The sequence below is a fragment of the Brachionichthys hirsutus genome, chromosome 15 (genome assembly GCF_040956055.1).
Source record: "Brachionichthys hirsutus isolate HB-005 chromosome 15, CSIRO-AGI_Bhir_v1, whole genome shotgun sequence".
NCBI classification, from domain to species: Eukaryota; Metazoa; Chordata; class Actinopteri; order Lophiiformes; family Brachionichthyidae; genus Brachionichthys; species Brachionichthys hirsutus.
The window spans coordinates 12,913,377-12,934,929 of NC_090911.1; the positions used below are offsets into that span (position 1 = coordinate 12,913,377).

General features: G+C 56.2%; 5 protein-coding genes across 6 annotated transcripts; 4 read left to right on the forward strand and 1 right to left on the reverse strand.

The window, feature by feature from the left end:
• Positions 1 to 75: 75 nt before the first annotated feature.
• ndufb3 (NADH:ubiquinone oxidoreductase subunit B3) lies at positions 76 to 1,773 on the forward strand. Of its 2 annotated transcripts, none has more exons than XM_068748462.1 (3): positions 76 to 131; positions 1,160 to 1,330; positions 1,409 to 1,773. In XM_068748462.1, exons 2-3 carry the CDS (start codon positions 1,185 to 1,187, stop codon positions 1,557 to 1,559), a joined length of 297 nt encoding a protein of 98 aa, XP_068604563.1. In that variant the 5' UTR covers positions 76 to 131; positions 1,160 to 1,184; the 3' UTR covers positions 1,560 to 1,773. The 2 variants fall into 2 exon arrangements, with proteins under 2 accessions (XP_068604563.1, XP_068604562.1); XM_068748461.1 differs by having other exon boundaries at positions 82 to 131; positions 1,174 to 1,330.
• A 338-nt stretch (positions 1,774 to 2,111) lies between these two features.
• LOC137905109 (UDP-glucuronosyltransferase 1A1-like) lies at positions 2,112 to 4,985 on the reverse strand. Its single transcript, XM_068749339.1, has 9 exons — positions 4,518 to 4,985; positions 4,337 to 4,400; positions 4,119 to 4,267; positions 3,879 to 4,006; positions 3,709 to 3,802; positions 3,515 to 3,640; positions 2,759 to 2,846; positions 2,458 to 2,677; positions 2,112 to 2,382 (listed from the first exon to the last, which is right to left on the reverse strand). Exons 1-9 carry the CDS (start codon positions 4,983 to 4,985, stop codon positions 2,112 to 2,114), a joined length of 1,608 nt encoding a protein of 535 aa, XP_068605440.1.
• A 3,277-nt stretch (positions 4,986 to 8,262) lies between these two features.
• cxcr4a (chemokine (C-X-C motif) receptor 4a) lies at positions 8,263 to 10,457 on the forward strand. Its single transcript, XM_068748458.1, has 4 exons — positions 8,263 to 8,277; positions 8,346 to 8,560; positions 8,645 to 8,928; positions 8,997 to 10,457. Exons 1-4 carry the CDS (start codon positions 8,263 to 8,265, stop codon positions 9,590 to 9,592), a joined length of 1,110 nt encoding a protein of 369 aa, XP_068604559.1. The 3' UTR covers positions 9,593 to 10,457.
• Positions 10,458 to 12,042: 1,585 nt separating this feature from the next.
• mcm6 (minichromosome maintenance complex component 6) lies at positions 12,043 to 15,963 on the forward strand. The gene is made up of 16 exons (XM_068748455.1): positions 12,043 to 12,140; positions 12,243 to 12,389; positions 12,465 to 12,575; positions 12,654 to 12,741; positions 12,809 to 12,970; positions 13,280 to 13,594; positions 13,683 to 13,833; positions 13,903 to 14,044; positions 14,117 to 14,258; positions 14,332 to 14,439; positions 14,508 to 14,663; positions 14,731 to 14,859; positions 14,931 to 15,095; positions 15,171 to 15,438; positions 15,510 to 15,649; positions 15,738 to 15,963. Exons 1-16 carry the CDS (start codon positions 12,043 to 12,045, stop codon positions 15,846 to 15,848), a joined length of 2,433 nt encoding a protein of 810 aa, XP_068604556.1. The 3' UTR covers positions 15,849 to 15,963.
• Positions 15,964 to 16,924: 961 nt separating this feature from the next.
• Positions 16,925 to 21,529, forward strand: si:ch73-71c20.5 (DUF4748 domain-containing protein). Its single transcript, XM_068748589.1, has 3 exons — positions 16,925 to 16,971; positions 17,160 to 17,337; positions 21,010 to 21,529. Exons 1-3 carry the CDS (start codon positions 16,935 to 16,937, stop codon positions 21,122 to 21,124), a joined length of 330 nt encoding a protein of 109 aa, XP_068604690.1. The 5' UTR covers positions 16,925 to 16,934; the 3' UTR covers positions 21,125 to 21,529.
• The last annotated feature ends 24 nt before the right edge of the window (positions 21,530 to 21,553 follow it).

Consider the following 21,553-nt stretch of genomic DNA (forward strand, 5'->3'; position numbering starts at 1 on the left):
AAGCCTTGTTCTGTGGTCATCCGCAAACCCCGACTGTTTTGTCCCTACGTCTTTGCCGTAGTTTTGCCGTAAATACTCAGTAACTGTCGCAAGCTTTCATCGAGTAGCAGAGGTCACAACAAATCGTCCAGGTAGATCCTTTTCGTCTGAAATCAACGTTTTAAAACGCAGTTTTATTGTGTTCTGCTGCTGCTTCGCATCACAAACAAGTTAGATGTGTGTGTTTATCCAGCCGGAGAGCCGGACGAGCTAACGGGCTAGCTTAAGGAGCCGAACGAGCTAACGGGCTAGCTTAGGGAGCCGAACGAGCTAACGGGCTAGCTTAGGGAGCCGAACGAGCTAGCTTAGAGCCGAACTCGCTAACGAGCTAGCTTAGGGAGCCGAACGAGCTAACGAGCTAGCTTAGGGAGCCGAACGAGCTAGCTTAGAGCCGAACTCGCTAACGGGCTAGCTTAGGGAGCCGAACGAGCTAACGAGCTAGCTTAGGGAGCCGAACTCGCTAACGTGCTAGCTTAAGGAGCCGAACTCGCTAACGGGCTAGCTTAAGAGCCGGACTCGCTAACGGGCTAGCTTAGGGAGCCGAACGAGCTAACGGGCTAGCTTAAGAGCCGGACTCGCTAACGGGCTAGCTTAGGGAGCCGAACTCGCTAACGGGCTAGCTTAGGGGGCCGAACTCGCTAACGTGCTAGCTTAAGGAGCCGAACTCGCTAACGGGCTAGCTTAAGGAGCAGAACTCGCTAGCGAGCCAGCAAAGCGTCATTATGTCCTCCTGGGACCCAGCCCGCCAGTTAGCATGTCCTCTGTAATCCGCTACAGAGGACATGCTAACTGGCTGTGTCTCTGAAGGATATATCTCACACTAGCACGGTGGCTCAGTACTGCGTTAACACGCAGCGCAGCAGTGCGTGGATTTATTCCTGCGTTTATGTGAGAATGGTGAATTTAAAAAGCCATGTCATGAACAAAGCGGAAGCAGTCTCTGTTGTGCTACAGGTGCGGGAATGAGAGACAGTGACGTCAGTCCGTTCATTATTAAGAAAGTAATCCGAGAGACGCTGTACAAATTGAAATGATGTATTCCTCATTTATTTATATTAGTGTAATGAGTAACCTAAATAGACCTGACTCGTGATATTGTGTACTGTTTAACGGTATCAAGGACCTGTTCTGTAGCTGCTTCCGGCATGGGGGGCGATTCCAGCATGGGGGGCGACCGCGGTCATGGCAAGGTGTCGCTACCGGACTGGCGGCAGTGGAAGGTGGAGGGCACGCCGCTGGAGTTCACGCAGAAGAGGCTGGCAGCCAGGGGGCTCAAGGATCCATGGGCGCGGTCAGTATTCACGCCAGCAGGAGACCCAGGAGGCTCGTGAGTCTCCCCCCTGACCCCTGACCCCCCTCCCGTCTGCAGGAACGAGGCGTGGAGATATTCAGGCGGCTTCGCTCGGCCCGTGACGTTCTCCGATGTGATGCTCAGAGGATTCAAGTGGGGCTTTGCTGCCTTCACCGTCGCCCTGGCTGTGGAGTATGTCCTCTTCCCCCCGAAGAAGGGGGGCCACTGATGCCACCGCCCCCCCTCGGCCCAGACGTGTATGTCCTCTTCCCCCCGAAGAGGGGGGGCCACTGATGCCACCGCCCCCCCCTCGGCCCAGACGTGTATGTCCTCTTCCCCCCGAAGAGGGGGGGCCACTGATGCCACCGCCCCCCCCTCGGCCCAGACGTCGGTGTGCCTAAAGACGCTCTGCTTCTCCTGTTCAGTAAATCTCTGCTCCATGCCATCGCTTCCTTTATTATTCTGCACACAAGCGCTTCATTTGACACCAGCGTTTCAGGAATGTCCTGAGATAAGGGAAATACAGCAGCAGCTTATTCCCGTTTCTTCTTCACGCCCGGTTTACAGCAGCAGCTTATTCCCGTTTCTTCTTCACGCCCGGTTTTACAGCAGCAGCTTATTCCCGTTTCTTCACGCCCGGTTTTACAGCAGCAGGTTATTCCCGTTTCTTCTTCACGGCCGGTTTTACAGCGGCAGGTTATTCCCGTTTCTTCTTCACGGCCGGTTTTACAGCAGCAGGTTATTCCCGTTTCTTCTTCACGCCCGGTTTTACAGCGGCAGGTTATTCCCGTTTCTTCTTCGCGGCCGGTTTCCTGAGGCACAGCTTCAGGCCTTTCACCATCAGCATCCCGAGCAGCAGCAGGACGGTCACCAGTAGAGCGGCGACATCCAGGCAGAAGTACTGGAACCAGTTCAGCTGCCGGGCGGCGGGCCTCAGATGTTTTGTCCCGTTGTGTCGCATCACGAACTCGGTCCAGAACACGGCGAGGTCCAGCGGGTCGACTGGTCTGTCTTTGTGGAGCGCCGACAGCTCCTGCACCTTCTCCTTATACCTGGAAGTAAACAGATGAGCGAGGAAGAGGAGGAGGAAGAGGAAGAGCAGAAGCCAAGCCTGGTTGAAGGCTCACCTGCTGTCGTTGATGACATCACTCAGCCCCCGGAGGAGGCTCTCCGTGGTGAGGGTGTGAATATCCAGCATGACCCCCACTCCTTTCTTTACGAGTTTTTGCGCGTTGTCCGGCTGCTCTGCCCCGAGTGGCACCATCACCATGGGAACGGCGTGGCAGAGTCCCTCAAAGAGCCCGTGTGAGCCGGCGTGCGTGATGAAGGCTCGCGCTCCTGGGTGTGCTAACGACAGACAGGCGGCTTAGGAAGCGCCGCGGGTGCTCGTGACATCACATCCTACCGGTTCACAGCCGGGGGACCGACCCAGGAGGTCGTTCTGAGGAACCCAGTCCATCATCTTCACGTTATCCGGGACGTGGTTTGGAACCTGCCCAGCGTACCTCCAGATCACCTCAGGAAAAGAACCAATCAGAATGCAAATGGAGTTTAAGCAGAGCATCAAAGAGGGCCTGTGTGTGTGTGTGTGTGTGTGTGTGTGTGTGTGTTAGAGGGGCCCCCTGTAGGGTGTGTGTGTGTGTGTGTGTTAGAGGGGCCCCCTGTAGGGTGTGTGTGTGTGCGTGTGTGTGTGTGTTAGAGGGACCCCCTGTAGGGTGTGTGTGTGTGTGTGTGTGTGTGTGTTAGAGGGACCCCCTGTAGGGTGTGTGTGTGTGTGTGTGTGTGTGTGTTAGAGGGACCCCCTGTAGGGTGTGTGTGTGTGTGTGTTAGAGGGACCCCCTGTAGGGTGTGTGTGTGTGTGTGTGTGTGTGTTAGAGGGACCCCCTGTAGGGTGTGTGTTAGAGGGGCCCCCTGTAGGGTGTGTGTGTGTGTGTGTGTTAGAGGGACCCCCTGTAGGGTGTGTGTTAGAGGGGCCCCCTGTAGGGTGTGTGTGTGTGTGTGTGTTAGAGGGGCCCCCTGTAGGGTGTGTGTGTGTGCGTGCGTGTGTCTGTGTGTTAGAGGGACCCCCTGTAGGGTGTGTGTGTGTGTGTGTGTGTGTGTTAGAGGGACCCCCTGTAGGGTGCGTGTGTGTGTGTGTGTGTGTGTGCGTGCGTGCGTGTGCGTGTGTTTCTCCTCTTCCTGCACCTTCTGAGGAATCTGTCTGAAGGCCTCGAGGAAGACGGACGTTTTCTCTTCAGGCATTTGTGACACCAGGCTGCCCAGAGTGAACACCACGAACCCGTGCCCCCCCCCCAGCCAGGACTCCAGACCCTGTGGACACACGCCTCACGGTGACCTCTGGGCGAGGAGGAGACGTCCAATCAGACCGCGGCTCTTACTTCGGGCAGAGGGTTTCTGATGTTGCAGTTGATTCCTCCGATGTGGATCATATTCGGCATGACGGGACGCGGCGTCTCAAAGATGGTGTCGGTTCTGTGAGAGGAGAGAACGCAGAGCTTCGGTGAACGCCGGCTGCGCTTCGGTCGGCGTCCGGCGGCGTGCTCGTTACCTCAGCAGCCAGACGTCGGACTCTGACAGAACTTCGGCCGTGCTGACCTTCTCTCCAAAGAACCGATGGGCCATGACATCAAAGTGCCAATAGATGAGTCGACACAGCAGCGGCTCCAGGAGGGCGACCTGCAGGTCAGAGGTGTCGCGTTACGCTCCGTCTGGACCGAGTCAAAGTCCGAACAAAGCAAGAGTCTCGTGATGTGGGCGGGGTCTGTTCGGTGTGGCCGCAGGTGCTCACCAAGGTGTTGACCGTCCGCTCCGTGAAGCTCATCCTGTCCAGGTATCCAGTGAAGTAGCGAGGCACATACGAGGGGGGGGAGGGGCAGCCTGCAGACTTCACGTCCAGGGAGCAGGGCAAGGCCCTCAGCAGGTTGATGGTGGGGATACCTGCCGTTTGGGAAGCCGGTGAGAAAACGCCGAGGCCAATGCGGGCCGCTCAGGTGTGGCGGGACTCACCGAACCTCCGAGCAATGAAGTTACCGGTGGGCTCCAGGGGGTCGGTCAAAACGGCGTGGAAGCCCTGCAGGGCGGGAAGACCAGGGGAGGACAGGTGCCACGGATAAAACCTTTATGCACACGGGGGCGTGGTCCAGTCCAAACACACCCTGAACCGAGAACCTGCTTGGGCGGGACCTACCTGCTGGGCCAGGTGTGACATGAGGCTGGAGTTGAACAGCAGGCTCTCCGCGTTGGAGTGGATCAGGTTTCCGATGCTCCGTATTTGTGTCCAGCGTTTCGTCATCCTCTCCGTCAGAGACCAGGAGGACTTCCGCATGAAGTCCGCTTGGAGGGCCAGGACGGACCTCACCTTGTCCCTGTCGTAAGGGACGGGGTAGGTCACGGTGCCGTAGTGCTCCCCCGGGCCCACCCGTATGGTGACCTCGGGCATCACCACCGTGACCCGGTGACCACGGCGACCCATTTCCTGGGCAAGGGCCTTGATCCCCACCCAATGGCTCCCATCCACAGGGACCACCAGGAGGTTCCCGCGGAAACCGGAGGAGTCCGCTTGTCCTCCACGGTTTGGGGTCCCCCTCCCGTCTCCTGCAGCACCCCCCCAGATAGCCACGCCGAACAGCAGCACAAACGCTGCAGCTTTCCACATCGCTGCCTTTGCTCTGAATTCAGCTGAGGAACGCAGAGCTGGTCGCCCCGCCCCCTCCGCCCCGCCCCCACGACCTTTACACGACGTGCGTACAAAGTCCTCATTTTAACAAGGAGGACTCGATATAAATGAAGAAGACTCCTCCTCCTCTGCGCTCCTTTTAGAAACGCAGCAAAACTGCTCCTATTTTATTGTCTGTATTGATTTGCTGGTTTTATCTCATGTACTCTGAAAAGTGACTTTGAGTGTCTAGAAAAGCGCGATATAAATAAAATGTTTTATTATTATTATTATTATTTCGAGTTGTATAAAGTTCCTCTTTCAGAGACGATGTTAGTTTGAGATCGATCAGTCTGTTTATTTCTATCGTATTAACTTTTGTTGTTACAAACGCAAACTACGTATTTGTCCCTCAGTGCTTGCCATAGTTCAGGAAGTTGCTATGCATGATGGGATTTGTTGTGTTCCTCAGTTTATTATGTGAGTGAATATGACCGGCAGCGCGGCAAAATGAACGCAGCTTTTAGCCGGGAAACTAAGCTAGCTAAAACCACGCAGTGTCGGTGTGACGTAGCTACGTAACAGCCACGTCACAACTACGTAACAGCGACGTAACAACCACGTCCTTTTCTGACCGGGGATGAACGAGGAGAGGACAAACGCGAGGTGCGTCCCTGTTAGCAGCTAGGCCGTCCTCGGGCTGGTCTCCAGGCGCGTCCCCGTAGGCCGTCCTCGGGCTGGTCTCCAGACGCGTCCCCGTAGGCCGTCCTCGGGCTGGTCTCCAGACGCGTCCCCGTAGGCCGTCCTCGGGCTGGTCTCCAGGCGCGTCCCCGTAGGCCGTCCTCGGGCTGGTCTCCAGACGCGTCCCCGTAGGCCGTCCTCGGGCTGGTCTCCAGACGCGTCCCCGTAGGCCGTCCTCGGGTTGGTCTCCAGGCGCGTCCCCGTAGGCCGTCCTCGGGCTGGTCTCCAGGCGCGTCCCCGTAGGCCGTCCTCGGGCTGGTCTCCATCGCTGCTTTCTCTCGCAGGACGTTTGAATATTGTCTGAAGTGGAAAATGGCGATGAGTCAGAAATATTCCTCCAGGGGCCCGACCCCAGAGGCCAGCGGGACCCGAGCCGCCGACGGCCCGGTCGGGACGCTCAGAGACGGTGACATCATCGACCCCTTCAACGATGCAGGTGAAGACCGACACGCCTCAGAGGAGGAAGAATCGGGCGTGGACTCCTACGCCGCCACGCCCCGCCCCTCGCAGGACGTGTGCTCGTCCTGCCGGACGCTCTACCTGACGGCGCCGGTCGAAGGTCGGCCGCTCCATACAGGTGAGAGGACTCGGCGCCGGCGGTCATGTCCACGCTCCCATCACATCGTTGCTCCTCCTCCTGGCTTCAGTCGATCCCTCGTCCCTGAGATGTGACCAGTGGGTCCTGCTGAAGAACCGGGGGCCGAGGGGGCCGAGGAGGCCGCCGCCCCCCAGCGCGTGAGGCTGCCCGTGTGTCTGCAGGTGCGCTCTGATGGCGCGGCGCCGCCCGCTGATAACGGCGCTCTGTTCTGACAGGGGGCTTCAGGTGCAGCGGCTCACAGAGAGGCTTCACGTCCGGACCGAGGCGGCGCCATCGGGGGGCGTGTGCTCGAGACCTCACGCGTTCCTCCAGAGGTTGGACACCTGCCCCCCCCCCCCCCCCCCAGAGGAACGCTTTGACTCTGAGCTCTGTGTTCCAGGAACCTTCAAAGAGTTTCAGGGAGGAAGGCGAGGAAGACGACGGCCGGGATGAAGAGGCCGAGAGCCGCTTCTGTGTGTCCTCGTGCCGCCAAGCAGAAGCGTCTCCACGGCGACGGTCCAGGTAGCGACGCCTTCTCTCCTGAGACCCCGCAACACGCCGGCAGGATGAGCGGCGCTCGGCCCCGGCGGCGGTTCGGTGACCTGCTCGCCCGGATGCGTGACAACATGGTCGTCAAGGAAACGTGTTAGACAGGCGGGCCGTCCTCAGACTGTGTTGGACCTGGGTTCTATGTTAGTTCTTTGTGTTCATGTCATAATGCGAGGGCTCTACCGGTACCGGATCCGGTACCACCCGGTGGTCCCGGCGGGACTCCCTTCTGTTGGGGCGGGGCTGAACCTGAAGGCGCCTCAGTGGGACTCGGACCTTCCTGTGTTGAATCGCTGGTGGTGCCTGGTTCCGCTCGCGTCGACGGTTCTGGTTCCGCTCGCGTCGACGGTTCTGGTTCCGCTCGCGTCGACGGTTCTGGTTCCGTTCGCGTCGACGGTTCTGGTTCCGTTCACGTCGACGGTTCTGGTTCCGCTCGCGTCGACGGTTCTGGTTCCGCTCACGTTGTTCTGGTTCCGTTCACGTCGACGGTTCTTGTTCCGCTCGCGTCGACGGTTCTGGTTCCGCTCGCGTCGACGGTTCTGGTTCCGCTCGCGTCGACGGTTCTGGTTCCGCTCACGTTGTTCTGGTTCCATTCACGTCGACGGTTCTGGTTCCGCTCGCGTCGACGGTTCTGGTTCCGCTCACGTTGTTCTGGTTCCGTTCACGTCGACGGTTCTGGTTCCGCTCACGTCGACGGTTCTGGTTCCGCTCACGTCGACGGTTCTGGTTCCGTTCGCGTCGACGGTTCTGGTTCCGTTCACGTCGACGGTTCTGGTTCCGTTCGCGTCGACGGTTCTGGTTCCGCTCGCGTCGACGGTTCTGGTTCCGCTCACGTCAACGGTTCCGTTCAGACTGAACAGATGGCTTCTGGGTAAACGGACTCCAGCCTGAAAGCGGCTCTGAGCGGCCACAGGGTGGCGCCGTCATCCAGTGGACCGGTACCGTCAGCAACTAGAACAGAACCACAGGATGGACAGTTCCCTCTGCAGCAGTTACGGTAGCTGCCTGAGCCCCCCCCCACAGTTCAGTGGGGGGGGGGGGGTTGTCTGTTGGTGGGGGAGGAGCCAAGCCGGGCTGTGGGGGTTAAATGAGTTCTTCTGGGATTCGTCCTGCGCTGTGATGTCTGGCGGGATGTGACCCAGACAGACCGTCCCGCTTCTGATGGGCGTGGCTTCATTGTCTGACCCGCCTTCCTATTGGCGATAAATCCTGATGATCACAAAGCTGAGGTCTCCGGGCCAAAACAATCCAAGCCGCACAAACGCGAGCCGGTATCCTGCCGGGGGCCGCCGCAACAACAGGAAGCGGCTTTCAGCAGGAGCCCAGATGTGTTTGTGTTTGGAGGCGGGGCCAGAGCCCACTATAAAGCCCGTGTGGGGAGGCGCCGGAGAGGACAGCGCCGTCCCCGCCATGTCCTACTACGAGGTGAGGTGCCGCCGCCGCAGCGTCTCGGTCTCCGCCTTCGTTCCTGATCGTCTCACTTCTGTCTCCAGCATTTCGTCCTGGAGGACGCCTACAACGACTCGGGCTCTGGCTCTGGTTCTGGTTCTGGTGACCTGGGCTTGGACCTGGAGGAGCCCTGTGGGCCGGAGCACGCGATGACGGCCGATCTCCAGCAGGTGTTCTTACCTGTGGTCTACGCCCTCATCTTCACCGTGGGCATCACGGGGAACGGGCTGGTGGTCGTGGTTCTGGGCTGCCAGCGCCGGTGAGGACGGGAGGACGCCGGGGGGGACGCCGGACTCCTTGGACGGGGACCGGCCGTCTCAATGGTTGTCCCGTTTCTCTGCAGGTCCAGTTGCAGCCTCACGGACCGGTACCGCCTCCACCTGTCGGCCGCCGACCTCCTCTTTGTCCTGGCGCTGCCGTTCTGGGCCGTGGACGCGGCCGTGTCCGACTGGCGCTTTGGGCCGGCCGCCTGCGTGGGCGTGCACGTGATCTACACGGTGAACCTGTACGGCAGCGTCCTCATCCTGGCCTTCATCAGCCTGGACCGCTACCTGGCCGTGGTCCGGGCCACGGACACCAGCAGCGGCGGGCTCAGGCAGCTGCTGGCGCACCGACTGGTGTACCTGGGTGAGTCCCCCGCGTGGACGTCCCGTCCCCCGTCCCCCGTCCTCGCTCACGTCTCCCTCGCCCTGCAGGCGCCTGGCTGCCCGCCGGCCTGCTGGCCGTCCCGGACCTGATATTTGCCCGGACCCAGGAGGGAGGGGAAGGCGCCACCCTGTGCCAGCGGTTCTACCCGGAGGACAGCGCCCCCCTCTGGGTGGCCGTCTTCCACCTGCAGCTGGTCCTGGTGGGCCTGGTGATCCCGGGCCTGGTCCTCCTCGTGTGCTACTGCGTGATCGTCTCCAGGCTGACCCGAGGCCCCCTGGGGGGCCAGAGGCAGAAGCGGCGTGCGGTGAGGACCACCATCACGCTGGTGCTCTGCTTCTTCGTGTGCTGGCTGCCGTACGGCGCGGGCATCTCGGCGGACGCCCTGCTGCGGCTGGAGGTCCTTCCCCGCGGCTGCAGCCTGGAGGCCGCCCTGGGCCTGTGGCTGGCGCTGGCCGAGCCCATGGCGTTCGCCCACTGCTGCCTGAACCCGCTGCTCTACGCCTTCCTGGGGGCGGGCTTCAAGAGCTCGGCCCGCCGGGCGCTGGCGCTGAGCCGGGCCTCCGGTCTGAAGACGTTTCCACGGCGACGCCCCGGGGCCTCCACGACCACCGAGTCCGAGTCCTCCAGTTTACATTCTAGCTAGTGTGTGTGTGTCTGTGTGTCTGTGTGCGTGTGTGTGTCCGTGTCTGTGTCCGTGTCTGTGTGTGTGTGTGCGTGTGCGTGTGTGTCCGTGCGTGTGTCCGTGTCTGTGTGTGTGTGTGCGTGTGCGTGTGCGTGTGTGTGTCCGTGTGTGTGTGAGTGTGTCCGTGCGTGTGTCCGTGTCTGTGTGTGTGTGTGCGTGTGCGTGTGTGTCCGTGCGTGTGTCCGTGTCTGTGTGTGTGTGTGCGTGTGCGTGTGTGTCCGTGCGTGTGTCTGTGTGTGTGTGCGTGTGTGTGTCCGTGTGTGTGCGTGTCTGTGTGTGTGTGTCCGTGCGTGTGTGTCTGTGTGTGTGTGTCCGTGCGTGTGTGTCTGTGTGTGTGCGTGTCTGTGTGTGTGTGTCCGTGTGTGTGCGTGTCTGTGTGTGTGTGTCCGTGCGTGTGTGTCTGTGTGTGTGTGTGTGTGCGTGTGTGTGTCCGTGTCTGTGTCTGTGTCTGTGTGTGCGTGTGCGTGTGCGTGTGTGTCCGTGCGTGTGTCCGTGTGTGTGTGTGCGTGTGCGTGTGTCCGTGCGTGTGCGTGTGTGTGTGTGTCCGTGTGTGTGTGTCTGTGTGCGTGTGTCCGTGTCTGTGTGTGTGTGTGCGTGTGTCCGTGCGTGTGTGTGTGTGTGTGTGTCCGTGTGTGTGTGTGCGTGTGCGTGTGTCCGTGTCTGTGTGTGTGTGTGTGTGTGTGCGTGTGTGTGTGTCCGTGTCCGTGCGTGTGTCCGTGCGTGTGCGTGTGCTTGCGTGAGGCGCGGTCTCTGCCGGCCCCCCACTCGTCTTCTTCTTCTGCGTTTGAATCTGCTCTTCTTCTACATGTTTATAATAAAAGTCACACAAACGTCCTCTGCTTCCTGTTTCCTTGACGATGACAGAGGAAGAGGAAGAGGAAGAGGAAGGCATTTCCTAGAGAACACAAATCACTTTGTGTACATTTATTTTGTAAATCTTATTTTCCGTGCAGTGACGTTTCATGAACGGCGTTTAGATTTGACCCCACCCCGCGTCATCAACCTCATTCCTATTGGCTCACAGCCTCCTATGATTCTCGACGGGACGTGGGGCGGGGTCAGAGTGGGCGGGGCAGGGAGTCCATCGTTCCTGCTTTATTGGACACCGAGGCAAAGAGCTTCCCACATTCCCACTTCCACTCGGAAGCTACAGGAAACAGGAAGCTGCTCGTTTGCAGCTTCCTGTTTCCTGGATGAGGAGTTGTGAGAGAGACGTGAAGAGAAGAACCCACGGAACCAGAACCGAGATGAACTATTGACTGAGGGCTGTTCGTTTGTCTCACGCACACACGCCCACGCACGCGCGCACACACACACGCGCGCGCACACACACGCACTCTTCTATTCATAGTGTTTTCACAACAGGAAAGACTTCCTGCAGCTGATTTGAGTAAAAACAAGCAGCTCGATGACATCACGTGTTGCTAGGTAAAACGTCTGAGCGGCTCGAGATCAGAGACGGAACATCAAACGCTAAACGCTTCATAAAAACGTAATAAAAAGGTTCTCTGCTCCGCCGAACAAACAAACAGCAGGAAAGGGGTGGGATCAATACCCCTGATCGGGGGGGGGGGGGACAACAGACATGCTCTCAGTGATCATCCTGCTGCGTGATTGATCTCTTATCGATCAGCTGCTGTTTGATCTGAACCTGATCTGTTTAGAGTCAGATTTAATAAAGCAGGTGCTTCAACTTCACAATTTGTTTTACAATCGTGTGTAGGTGTGTGCGCGCGCGTGCGCGTGCGTGCGCGTCTCCAGATGGTCGGTTCGTTCACATTCAAGCTGAGCTTCCTGCTGCTGAACAATCGTGGGAAAAGCAGAAATAAAAAGGGAGCGAACAATGACAGGTGAGGCCAGGTGCATGCTGGGAGTGTTGACGTGAACCTCCGCAGGTGGGTCGTGGGAAAAGAAACGGACGTTCATGAGCAACGGAGGACAAAGGTGTTGGCTGCAACACGCACACGCACGCACGCGCACACAGGTCACAGGATGATACTGAATACTGTATATAGAATGTCAATAAGTACAAGTGAATAGCGCCCCCCAGCGGCCATCATTCGTCACGGCACTACATCCGGGTCACCTGTTGATCCAGGCTCATCGACTCCGTCTGAAAATGTCATCTTAACGTGACGTTATTGCGTCATCTTAACGTGACGTTAATGAAAACAAATGAATTTAATTTAATCTGTTTTTGTCCCGAAACCTCACCGGCTCTGAAACAGGAAGTGTGTCACCGGAAACTGAACAAGACGGGCTTACGTCACGTGTTTCTGATTGGCTACAAAGATCACGTGTCTCTCTTTTCGCGGGAAAGTGCTGCTGCTGCCGCGCTGTATCCGGAGAGCGGCGGGACGTTCGTTCGATCCTTTCGCGAAGGCCACGGTAAAGTTCGACGGTGTGACGTCATGGACGTTGCCACAGCAACCGCGGAGAGCGTCGGGGAGCTGGTGAAGGACGAGTTGGCGGAGAAATGCCAGAAGTTGTTCCAGGCGTTCCTGGAGGAGTGAGTGGAGCCGACGGCGTCTTTGTGTTGTTGATGACGCGGCGCCGCGTCACCCTCACGGTGTGTCTGTGTGTCCCGGTCCCGGTCCCGGTCCCGGTCCAGGTTCCACACCGCGGACGGGGAGCTGAAGTACGTCCAGGAGGCCGAGGAGCTGATCCGGCCCGAGAGGAACACGCTGCTGGTGAGCTTCACGGACCTGGAGGGCTTCAACCAGGAGCTGGCCACTAGCGTGCAGGAGGAGTACTACAGGTGAGGGGCGTGGCCCCGCCGGGTGCATCGGACCTGTGGGCGGAGCCAGGGTGAACGTGAAGGCGTGTCTTTCAGAGTTTACCCCTTCCTGTGCCGGGCGGTCCGCAGCTTCGTTCGGGATCACGGGAACGTCCCCCCCACCAAAGAGTTCTACGTGTCCCTGGAGGACCTGTCCACCCGGCACAAGTAGGACACGTCTCGGTCGCGTGTGTCTCTGAGCTGTGATTGGTCGGGGAGTCGACCCATGTGACCCTTTACCTGCAGGATCCGGGAGCTGTCGTCGATGCGGATCGGCACCCTGGTGAGGATCAGCGGCCAGGTGGTGCGGACCCACCCGGTCCACCCCGAGCTGGTAAGACCTGGACCCCCGCCCCGCCCCGCCCCTCGGCGGGACCCTCCTGACGCCCCGCCCCCCTCAGGTGAGCGGGACCTTCCAGTGCATGGACTGCCAGGCGGTGATCAAAGACGTCCAGCAGCAGTTCAAGTACGCCCCCCCGACGGTCTGCAGGAACCCCGTCTGCAGCAACCGCGCCCGCTTCCACCTGGACCCGCACAAGTCCCGCTTCATCGACTTCCAGAAGGTACCCGGGGGCGGTGGGAGGGGCCTGCTGCTAACACGTGTGCGTTCAGGTGCGCATCCAGGAGACGCAGGCGGAGCTTCCTCGCGGCTCCATCCCCCGCTCCCTGGGGGTCGTCCTGAGGGCGGTGGGAGGGGGGGGGTGGGGGCGGGGGTGGGAGGGGCTTGCTGCTAACACGTGTGCGTTCAGGTGCGCATCCAGGAGACGCAGGCGGAGCTTCCTCGCGGCTCCATCCCGCGCTCCCTGGGGGTCGTCCTGAGGGCGGTGGGGGCGGGGGTGGGAGGGGCCTGCTGCTAACACGTGTGCGTTCAGGTGCGCATCCAGGAGACGCAGGCGGAGCTTCCTCGCGGCTCCATCCCCCGCTCCCTGGAGGTCGTCCTGAGGGCCGAGGCGGTGGAGACGGCGCAGGCCGGCGACCGCTGCGACTTCACCGGGACGCTGATCGTGGTGCCGGACGTGTCCCAGCTCCGCACGCCGGGCGTGCGAGCGGAGACCAGCGCCCGCCTCCCCGGGGGGGCGCAGGGCTTCGAGGCGGAGGGCCTGAGGGGCCTGAAGGCCCTGGGGGTCCGGGAGCTCTCCTACCGACTGGCCTTCCTGGCCTGCAGCGTGGCCCCAACCAACCCTCGCGTAAGCCCCGCCCACTAGAGCAGGCAGCGCCGCGCGGCTAGCCGGCGTCCCGACGGAAGCACGCTCTCTCTCTCTCTCTCTCCCGTAGTTTGGCGGGAAGCAGCTGCGGGAGGCGGAGCAGACGGCGGAGAGCATCAAGAGCCAGATGACGGAGGCGGAGTGGGAGAAGGTGTTCCAGATGAGCCAGGACAAGAACCTGTACCACAACCTGTGCAGCAGCCTCTTCCCCACCATCCACGGTGACAGCCGGCCGGGCCCCTCCCCCCCGGGGGCGGGGCCGCAGGCTCTCAACTCCCGCTGTCGCCCAGGCAACGACGAGGTGAAGCGCGGCGTCCTGCTGATGTTGTTCGGAGGCGTTCCCAAGACGACCATGGAGGGAACGTCGCTGAGAGGAGACGTCAACGTCTGCATCGTGGGAGACCCCAGCACGGCCAAGAGCCAGATCCTGAAGTAGGGGCCCGGCGGGGGGGCGGGGCGGGGCGGGGCCCGGCGTGGAGCTGAGCGCCTCCCCTCTGTCTGCAGACACGTGGAGGAGTTCAGCCCCCGCGCCGTTTACACCAGCGGGAAGGCGAGCAGCGCCGCCGGGCTGACGGCGGCCGTGGTCCGAGACGAGGAGTCCCACGAGTTCGTCATCGAGGCCGGAGCGCTGATGCTCGCCGACAACGTGAGTGTTGGCTCGGGGGCGTGGCCGCGGGTCCCGGGCTACTGATGACCCCCCCCCCCCCCCCTCCCTCCAGGGCGTTTGCTGCATCGACGAGTTTGACAAGATGGACCTGAAGGACCAGGTCGCCATCCACGAAGCGATGGAGCAGCAGACCATCAGCATCACCAAGGCGGGGGTCAAGGTAGGCCCCGATCGACCCCCGCCGGGCGCCGGGATCACCCAGCAGACCTTTCCCTCCGCCTCCCCCAGGCCACGCTGAACGCTCGCACGTCCATCCTGGCGGCCGCCAACCCGGTGGGCGGGCGCTACGACCGCAGCCGGAGCCTGAAGCAGAACGTGAACCTGAGCGCGCCCATCATGAGCCGCTTCGACCTGTTCTTCATCCTGGTGGACGACTGCAACGAGGTGCGCCGCGCCCCGCCCCGCCCCGCCCGCCCAGCCCCGCCCCTCACCTGCGTCTCCTCTATCCCAGGTGACGGACTACGCCATCGCCCGGCGCATCGTGGACCTGCACGCCCGCCTCCAGGAGTCTGTGGACCGGCTGTACTCTCTGGACGAGATCCGCCGATACCTGCTGTTCGCCAGGCAGTTCAAGCCCAAGGTAAGCCCCGCCCCCTGCGGCGCTGGACCGGCGCTGGACCGGCTCACCGCCGCTCGGTCCTCCCTCCGCAGATCTCCAGCGAGTCGGCAGACTTCATCGTGGAGCAGTACAAGCGTCTTCGCCAGCGGGACAGCGGCGGGGGCGTGTCCAAGTCCGCCTGGAGGATCACGGTGCGGCAGCTGGAGAGCATGATCCGCCTCTCGGAGGGCATGGCGCGCATGCACTGCTGCGACGAGGTCTGCGTGTGTTGCCTAGCGACAGTCCGGTCCGTCCCTCGGCTCGTTGATCACGTCGATCGTCTCTCGGATCAGGTTCAGCCCAAACACGTCAAGGAGGCGTTCCGCCTGCTGAACAAGTCCATCATCAGGGTGGAGACGCCGGACGTGAACCTGGACGAGGACGAGGAGCAGCAGGACGACGGGACCGAGCGCGTCCCTGCAGCCGCCGCCGGGCCCGTTAACGGGGTCAACGGCCACGCCGAGGCCGGCGGCGTCGGCAGGCCGTCCGTGTGTCTGTCCTTCAGCGAGTACAGGCGCGTCTCCAACCTGCTCGTCCTGCACCTGCGTAAAGCGGAGGAAGGTCAGCGGCGTCCCGCAGTGTCCTCGTCCTCGTCCTCGTCCTCAAACGGCTCACTCTGGTCTGCCCCTCAGCTGAGGAAGAGGAGGAGCTGAGGAAGAGCGCCGTGGTGAACTGGTACCTGAAGGAGATCGAGTCCGAGATCGAGTCCGAGGAGCAGCTGGTCAACAAGAAGGGCCTGATCGAGAAGGTCGTCCACCGGCTGGTGCACTGCGTGAGTCCCCCGGACCCGGACCCGGACCCGGACCCAGGCGGGCCGGGGTCACACGGTAATGTGTGTGTGTGTGTGTGTGTGTCCCCAGGACCACATCCTCATCGAGCTGTCTCAGGGGGGGCTGAAGGGCTCCGGCTCGTCCACCACAGAAGAAGAAGCTGTCCTTGTTGTGAATCCAAACTACATCCTGGAAGATTAGCCCCGCCCCCTCCTCCACCCGATGGTTGGTGCGTTTCGGCGCTAACGTTAGCACGTTCGTAGCGCCCGAGATGCCACCTGGCTGGTTGTGAGTTGATCATGTGATCAGAGATCAAACTGTCGCTGTCTGTCCCTGGCGACTCGTCCGGGGGGCAAGTCTTTGATGTCTTCTGTAATAAATGAAACGCTGACTAACGACTCAGGAGATCATTTAACGTAATAATTGTTTTTGTGTGTAATTTAAGAAAAGACGAATCAGAAAACGTTTACAGCAAAAAAGAAAGAACGTTTATGTCAAATGTATTTATCTGAAAAGCAACAATATTAACGAACAGACTTGTGTTTGAACATCTGAAGAACGTTCCGTTTTAAAAGGCCTTGATTAGTGTAAATCTGCTAAAACGCATCTGCAGGATACTTTAAATGCAGAATAAAATAGTCTAGAATCAGAACTCTCGGGTGTTCCTGAGATGGTTCTGAAGGAACCGCTTCAACGCCCTCTAGAGGCACCGACGCGCAGCGGCGGAAATACGATGATAAACTCTCGCGAGTTTGTAGTGCAAAGAAGCCACCGCGGGATAAATCTCACGAGATGTTCTTACTCGGGCGGAGTCCAAGGCTGCCCCCTACTGGGCGGGAGTTTCAGTGCGGCGCACAAGAAGAGAAGAATCTAACATTCATAAAATGCTGCATTGAATATTTATACTAAAAATAGATGTTTAAAGATCGATCCGGGCGCGTTTTAAATCGATTCGATATATCCGTATTATATAACATTGTCCTTCGATCCACCAGCATAGTCAAAACGCACCCATCTAAACAAACAGCTGAGGAAGAAAGGAAAAAGCATTTTAATTATAACGGTTTATTTAGAAGAAACAAAGTATCTCTCACTCTGGGACAGATAATCCCTCGGGAATATTCGTGGAGATATTTTTCTGTTGAACTTGGTCAGTAAACGCGCCTGTTGCGTTGCGTGGACGTCGACGCGCTGTATCGGATCTCACCACCAGGCGGCAGCAAACCGATTGCGATAAAACGTGACGTAATCCCACCGCACATGCGCGGTAGAGGTAATTCAACCAACATGGCGGCTCTCAGAGCGTTGAGGACGTGTTTTAAAGGTAAACTACACACTTTTAGTACGTTTGTCTGTCCAGTCTGGAGACGGACGTTAATACGATAAAAACGGGGTTGTTTTGTGAATGACGTCATAGAGCCGGTTTGTCAGGCAACACAAGTGACTGTTGCTTGTTTTTCCTTGACGTCATCCAGCGGTCGTTTCATTTCTCTGTCTTGCGGGTGCACGTAGGGACCCGCACGCCGGCAGCGTGGGAGTGTTTGCGGCCGCTGCGTGTCTGCAGCTCCGGGACGGATCCACGGAGGGGCTCCGAGCCGGCCGGTACCGGCAGCGCAGCCGAGCCCGAGGGTCCGGAATATATCCCCAGGAAAAAGGCGAAGAGCCCCATGACGAAGGTCGCCTATGCCTGGTGAGTGTGAAAGAATATATCTATTAGATAGAATGTTAGAGTACAAGTACAGTCACACAGTAGCGTGTATTACAGTACAAGTACAGTCACACAGTAGCATGTATTACAGTACAAGTACAGTCACACAGTAGCGTGTATTACAGTACAAGTACAGTCACACAGTAGCGTGTATTACAGTACAAGTACAGTCACACAGTAGCATGTATTACAGTACAAGTACAGTCAAACAGTAGCATGTATTACAGTACAAGTACAGTCACACAGTAGCATGTATTACAGTACAAGTACAGTCACACAGTAGCGTGTATTACAGTACAAGTACAGTCACACAGTAGCATGTATTACAGTACAAGTACAGTCAAACAGTAGCATGTATTACAGTACAAGTACAGTCACACAGTAGCATGTATTACAGTACAAGTACAGTCACACAGTAGCGTGTATTACAGTACAAGTACAGTCACACAGTAGCATGTATTACAGTACAAGTACAGTCACACAGTAGCATGTATTACAGTACAAGTACAGTCAAACAGTAGCATGTATTACAGTACAAGTACAGTCACACAGTAGCATGTATTACAGTACAAGTACAGTCACACAGTAGCATGTATTACAGTACAAGTACAGTCAAACAGTAGCATGTATTACAGTACAAGTACAGTCACACAGTAGCATGTATTACAGTACAAGTACAGTCACACAGTAGCATGTATTACAGTACAAGTACAGTCAAACAGTAGCATGTATTACAGTACAAGTGCAGTCACACAGTAGCATGTACTACAGTACAAGTACAGTCAAACAGTAGCATGTATTACAGTACAAGTACAGTCACACAGTAGCATGTATTACAGTACAAGTACAGTCACACAGTAGCATGTATTACAGTACAAGTACAGTCAAACAGTAGTTTGTATTACAGTACAAGTACAGTCACACAGTAGCATGTATTACAGTACAAGTACAGTCAAACAGTAGCATGTATTACAGTACAAGTACAGTCACACAGTAGCATGTATTACAGTACAAGTACAGTCAAACAGTAGCATGTATTACAGTACAAGTACAGTCACACAGTAGCATGTATTACAGTACAAGTACAGTCAAACAGTAGCATGTATTACAGTACAAGTACAGTCACACAGTAGCATGTATTACAGTACAAGTACAGTCAAACAGTAGCATGTACCACAGTACAAGTACAGTCACACAGTAGCATGTATTACAGTACAAGTACAGTCACACAGTAGCATGTATTACAGTACAAATACAGTCACACAGTAGCATGTATTACAGTACAAGTACAGTCAAACAGTAGCATGTATTACAGTACAAGTACAGTCACACAGTAGCATGTATTACAGTACAAGTACAGTCAAACAGTAGCATGTACCACAGTACAAGTACAGTCACACAGTAGCATGTATTACAGTACAAGTACAGTCACACAGTAGCATGTATTACAGTACAAGTACAGTCAAACAGTAGCATGTATTACAGTACAAGTGCAGTCACACAGTAGCATGTACTACAGTACAAGTACAGTCACACAGTAGCATGTATTACAGTACAAGTACAGTCAAACAGTAGCATGTATTACAGTACAAGTACAGTCACACAGTAGCATGTATTACAGTACAAGTACAGTCAAACAGTAGCATGTACCACAGTACAAGTACAGTCACACAGTAGCATGTATTACAGTACAAGTACAGTCACACAGTAGCATGTATTACAGTACAAGTACAGTCAAACAGTAGCATGTATTACAGTACAAGTGCAGTCACACAGTAGCATGTACTACAGTACAAGTACAGTCACACAGTAGCATGTATTACAGTACAAGTACAGTCAAACAGTAGCATGTATTACAGTACAAGTACAGTCAAACAGTAGCATGTACTACAGTACAAGTACAGTCACACAGTAGCGTGTATTACAGTACAAGTACAGTCAAACAGTAGCATGTATTACAGTACAAGTGCAGTCACACAGTAGCATGTACTACAGTACAAGTACAGTCACACAGTAGCATGTATTACAGTACAAGTACAGTCAAACAGTAGCATGTATTACAGTACAAGTACAGTCAAACAGTAGCATGTACTACAGTACAAGTACAGTCACACAGTAGCGTGTATTACAGTACAAGTACAGTCACACATCCTGTCTCAGAGGAGCATTTCTTGCGGTCTTGTTTCCGTTGAAAGTCCTTCGTACATAAATCAAAACGGCCCTAAAAATACACCTTTTAGGGGGACAGAAACGGAGATAGTCATCACGACTCTCTCCGGATCAAACCCCCCCCCCCCCCTTTTTTGTCCACCTACGTTGCACATATTAAGTGTCTTTGTAATTTATTGTAATTTATGTAAGTTATTTATTGGCATTCATTGTCATTTTGCATCAGTGGTGTAATTTATTTTAGATTAATTGTTAGTTTGCATCGGCGGTGTAAAATCATTCTATTTTTATTTTTCTATTGTTATTCTGCATCAATTCAGTAATTTAATATTAGTTTTATTTGTATTGTTAAATTTGTATTGTTAATTGTGTATGATTTATGTACGAAGGACTTTCAATGAAAACAAGACCGCAAGAAATGCTCCTCTGAGACAGGATGTTTGACTGTACTTGTACTGTAATACATGCTACTGTGTGACTGTACTTGTACTGTAATACATGCTACTGTGTGACTGTACTTGTACTGTAATATATGCTACTGTGTGACTGTACTTGTACTGTAATACACGCTACTGTGTGACTGTACTTGTACTGTAATACATGCTACTGTTTGACTGTACTTGTACTGTAATACATGCTACTGTGTGACGGTACTTGTACTGTAATACATGCTACTGTGTGACTGTACTTGTACTGTAATACATGCTACTGTTTGACTGTACTTGTACTGTAATACATGCTACTGTTTGACTGTACTTGTACTGTAATACATGCTACTGTGTGACTGTACTTGTACTGTAATACATGCTACTGTTTGACTGTACTTGTACTGTAATACATGCTACTGTTTGACTGTACTTGTACTGTAATACATGCTACTGTGTGACTGTACTTGTATTGTAATACATGCTACTGTGTGACTGTACTTGTACTCTAACATTCTATCTAATAAATATATTCATCATCATCATCCACAATTAACAATACAAATTTAACAATACAAATAAAAATAAAACCAATATTCAATAACTCAAGGCTGTGCTTCGTGATGTCATCATTTATTTAAGCACCAGAACTTTTCCAGAAATGACTCTTATTGTGTTTCATGTTTAACACTTCCTGTTTTGTCTTTTGTTATTGTCGCAGTTTCCTTTCTGCTGCTTTTATTTTGAAGTGCTTCCTGCTTGACGCTTAGCGCGCCTTGCTAACGGAGGTTTGACGGAAGCATGAAAACGCGACGTTCCGATGTTTTTCTCTTTTCTCTTTCCGGTAGCCGCTGGAATTGAGAACCGGCTCTTCCGGTACTTCCGGTACTTCCGGAGATTCACCATCGGAATAATCTGAACGATGTCGCTATGGCGACGTCACTTTCTGACGTGACTCGTTGGCCCCGTGCTAATCATTCTGGGGTCATGTGATCATCCGCCCGACTGTTTGTTGCTCTTGTGAGGTCACGTGTTCTTCTAACGGAACCGCCTCCCCCAGGATGGTCGGCCTGCCCTCGGGCATCATCGGGTTCGTCCTGGTCAAGAGACGAGTGGACCAGAACCGCCTGGAGCAGCTGAAGATCCGACAGAGAATGAGAACGGCCAACGAGTGAGGGGCGGGGCCGGGCTCGGTACTGCCCCCTAGAACCGGACCAGCGGTCGGTACCGCCCCCTAGAACCGGACCGGCGATCGGTACCGCCCAGTAGAACGGGACCAGTGACCGGTACCGCCCCCTAGAACCGGACCGGCGATCGGTACCGCCCCATAGAACCGGACCAGCGATTGGTACCGCCCCCTAGAACCGGACCAGCGGTCGGTACCGCCCCATAGAACCGGACCAGTGGTCGGTACCGCCCCGTAGAACCGGACCAGCGGTCGGTACCGCCCCCTAACCCCGGACCAGCGATCGGTACCTCCCCGTAGAACTGGACCCTGATCCCTGCGCCGGGTCAGAACTCCCATCCAGCTGGAGGAGGAACCTCCTGCTGGTTCTCATGAATAAATGTTGATACACGTTTGTGAACGTCTGATTATTGAACCG